The sequence below is a fragment of the Osmerus mordax genome, chromosome 15 (assembly GCF_038355195.1).
Source record: "Osmerus mordax isolate fOsmMor3 chromosome 15, fOsmMor3.pri, whole genome shotgun sequence".
NCBI lineage: Eukaryota > Metazoa > Chordata > Actinopteri > Osmeriformes > Osmeridae > Osmerus > Osmerus mordax.
Window position 1 is genome coordinate 5980060 of NC_090064.1, and position 3947 is coordinate 5984006.

At 42.9% G+C, this 3947-nt stretch overlaps 1 protein-coding gene across 1 annotated transcript; it reads right to left on the bottom strand.

Moving 5' to 3' along the window:
• Positions 1-531: 531 nt before the first annotated feature.
• neurod6a (neuronal differentiation 6a) lies at positions 532-1551 on the bottom strand. Its single transcript, XM_067251965.1, has one exon. It carries the CDS (start codon positions 1549-1551, stop codon positions 532-534), a length of 1020 nt encoding a protein of 339 aa, XP_067108066.1.
• Positions 1552-3947: the final 2396 nt, after the last annotated feature.

Genomic DNA, 3947 nt, shown 5'->3' on the forward strand with positions numbered 1-3947 from the left:
TCCTTGACTGGCCTGCACCGTTTAAGGAGAATAATAGAGTTCCCGCGATGTCTGAAGTTCATTTATTGCATAGTTCCCGTTGCTTTTATTGCTGTCTGATTTACGACTTTGCACAATTGAACTATTTCGTGGGATTCAATTCAGACTGTAGGCTATTAAAGGCCCAGAGGACACGAAATACACTGTTCAAAAGAAAAGTGGCCTAAAAGGAATGTATTTAAACCTTTGCACTTGTGATGGCAATTTGCATTACTTCACTGGGTATAGCAATGTATGATACAATCACTTCACAAATCAATGTTTCCGTTGCCTAGTGTTTCGCCTGATGGGATTCCAGGACAAAACGTGTTTACCCGCAGGGCAATTACCATTCAATTACAATGAATTAATGATCACCCATCAGATGGCCCACAACCAAGTGCCTAACCTAAAAAGCGCTCCGTTAATAATATATGTGGGTAAAGTGTTTCATTTATTTTGCCAATAATTACTCCAATAAGAGGTGGTCACATTTGGACTCTCTTTTGGTCATTAATTATGAAAGGGAGTGTTTAATTCATCTTGCATCGGGTAAAACTGACTGCGGAGGTGGATGTCATAGGGGACGTGGATGTCTGACGACCCTCTCGACATCGAATTCTGAACGATAGAGCTTCGCCCTGCCACCGCGCAGTAACGCATTCCATAATGACAGCTTTTCCCGTAGTCCGCCGGGTCTTCGTGCTTGAGGGAGAATATACCGTTAAAGTTGAGAGGCGGGCTGAGAGCAGCTTCGAACGGCGGGCTTGAGCACTCCGGTGACGTGCTCTCGTAAAACGATTCATAGGAAGTGCAGTAGTTGTAGGGCCTGAAGGGCTTGGCGCTGTCCATGGTGCTGTTTCCGTGACCGGCTGAAGCCACGACCTCGGAGCTGTGGTAAGGTGGGTAGATGGCGTCGAATGGAGACCTGCCTGGGAATGAGGCCTCTCCGCTGTGGTCTGTGATGAAGTTTCTGGCATTCAGCTGTAGACAACCCGCAACTAAATTTGTTGTTGGCTGAGAAAGTCCTTTACACAACGTCTGGACAAAGGTTAATAGGTCCGGTCTCTTGCCGGTGCTGAGAATCTCAGATAGGGCCCATATGTAATTCTTCGCCAGGCGGAGGGTTTCTATTTTAGACAGTTTCTGAGTTTTTGAGTAGCAGGGTACGACCTTTCGCAAGCTGTCCAGCGCGTTGTTAAGCCCGTGCATCCTGTTTCGCTCGCGCGTGTTGGCCTCCATGCGCCTCAGTTTGACCCTGTCGATTCGAGCCTTTGTCATTTTCTTCTTCCGAGGTCCTCTCCTTCTTGGTAAGCCGTTCTCGTCATGGCCCTCCTCTCTCTCGTCGTCTTCCCTGTCCGACTCGTCCTCCTCCATTGATCTTATGTCGGCCTGTGAGACTGTGTCTGATTTCATTAAAGGGTCCTGCTTACTGACCTTTGTGTCACCCACGAAGTCCAGAGAAAAGTTTGTTCCAAAGTGACTCTCCCTTTCCCGCATCATGGATTGTTCATCAAACGGTAAGGTCAACATCGTCTTGGAAATGTGGAGATAAATACATTTGGTCAAATACTGTTTGATCTCTATGCCATCGACATTATTTCCACTTGGGCTGTTACAATGCGTTTCATGGATTACACAAAATTCTTTCCAGTCATAAGAAATATCTAAGTCTATGGAAATCACTTTTTTTGCTGTAGCTACAATGGCCTAAAATAATGTACGCTAGCCTAAATTAATCTTCCATTTTGACATTCAATAACACAGACAGTCACAGTGTATCAGCCTCTCTGATGAAACTATCGTTACCAGGTAATTGAAATTATGACCCTGCTCTAATGTAGGTTTAAGACCATTTCACTAAACAGGCGTATATCAAGCCCATGCACAAGTCATCACATTGCGCTTTTTCTTACCTGGATCTCGTGTCAGATTGCACAGCTCATCTTCCGAGGTTATCTTGTAGTCTCGTAGTTTTCTGTGGCATTACAGTTTATGTATGGCTTCAGAAGCGCCAGTGAGAGACTCCTTTTCCCTCTCCTTCTTCCCGTCTCCTGTGCCGCTCTCTCCTTTTTGAGAAATGACACCGATGCCAACAGTGCCAGAGCTGGTACCCATGCCATCTGGAGCCAACGTCACGTGGCAGTGCTTGTCACGTGGTCTGATCTCTCTGTTCGCTCCTTCATCTGGCCATCTCAGAGCTGATGAGGACCTGATCAGGAAGGCCTTATCTTAGGGTGGATATGTAAAAACTGTAGGTCTACAGCAATTGAATCAAATAGTTTATTTTCAGATGCATAATCCTGGATTAATGATTGATGAATATCAAGTAATTTATGATTTTTGTATGTATTTGTATGTATTAAAAATATATATTTTTGGTCCTTTTTCAGCTTTTTTTTATAGAAACAGTTGAAGAGAGAGATTGAAAAGCAGGTAGAGAGAGAGAGAGAGAGAGAGAGAGAGAGAGAGAGAGAGAAAAAAACATGCCGAAAATGTTTCTGACTGGAAACAAACCCGGACCCTTGCTTTAAGGCCTTAGCCTTAGTTGTACAGAGTCTTACCCAGTGAGCCACCAGGGCATATCAATCATTTTTAAGCTAGCTGCCAACACAAATGTTTCAAGGGTCCCACACTCCAAATGTAGTAGCAAAAGTATCAAGCAACATATAGGTCAGTTCATGTCAAATTAATTTTGCTTATCATGTTGGAGTTACATATCGTGAATTATTGTAATCAATACACCATGACTTATCAAATTGCTCACCAGCTGAAGGTGCTCAAACACCTGAGTGGCAGACAGATGATTGATGGTTCTCCTTTATTTCAGGTCATCTTGTCAAGGACATTTACCAACTGGCTGAGCTTGCACTGATTTAGAGATTCAGCACTCTTGCTCATATGTGTGTGACAGTGTTATTGGAGACAAAGGATGAGACTGAACAATACAGTTCAGATAGACCCCAGCCTCAACAAAGTATTCATCACCAAAACACTCCTTCCCTGAATTGTAACCACTGTTTATGATTTTAAATCGAACAATTTTTTGGAAACTCAGAGAACCCCGGTCTGAGGCTACATATGTATGGTGTTTTTTTTATTGCTAACATTAATTGTTTTACATGTGCAGCACAAATGAGCAAAACAATTACTATGGCATTCTGGTTCCATTCATGTACATTTTTCAGACAAATCTATTCTATGTTCACACACACACACACACACACACACACACACACACACACACACACACACACACACACACACACACACACACACACACACACACACATGATCTCTCTCACACACACAAGCATGCTCACATACACACAAACAAACACACACACACACACACATATATACACACCCCTCCCTTCATAGCCTCAGCTGGCGACGGTCTTTCAGGTCCAGTACACACACCAACATCTGATGAGTCAAACTTCCCATTTCAGAGTAATCACTTGACTGCACTAATTGCAAATGCAAATATGCAAATTTTGTATTAATTAATTACTCTGTTAATTAGTTCTCTGGTCTTTTTGGGCAATAAATCATTATGCAGGAGAAGGGAAAAAGAGCAGGCCCATCCCTTTTCACATAAAAATTTAATACACACACTCTGAAATAGCCCCTGAGCTCGGTTTAAAGAAAAAAACTGCCTTCCCTTAATTGTCTACCATCGGAACATGAAAAGGATTGTCACGAAAGAAACAACAAAATAGACGATATCACTCTTTGTATCACTCTTTGTATTTCTCCAGGCCTCCAGTCATTACAAACTACATGTACTTTCATTATCACTGAGTGATGCAAGGTAGAGTTGTCTGATGAAGACTGATTTTCACACGTTGGGCAGCTTTCATACGCATTCAGATCTCTGGCTTTGTCTACAACACTCACGGCTAACACGAGTGTGTCTTCAACAGAGT

Excerpts from the sequence above, each read along its gene's own strand:
- neurod6a (XM_067251965.1), bottom strand. The coding sequence starts at position 1,551 with ATGTTGACCTTACCGTTTGATGAACAATCCATGATGCGGGAAAGGGAG.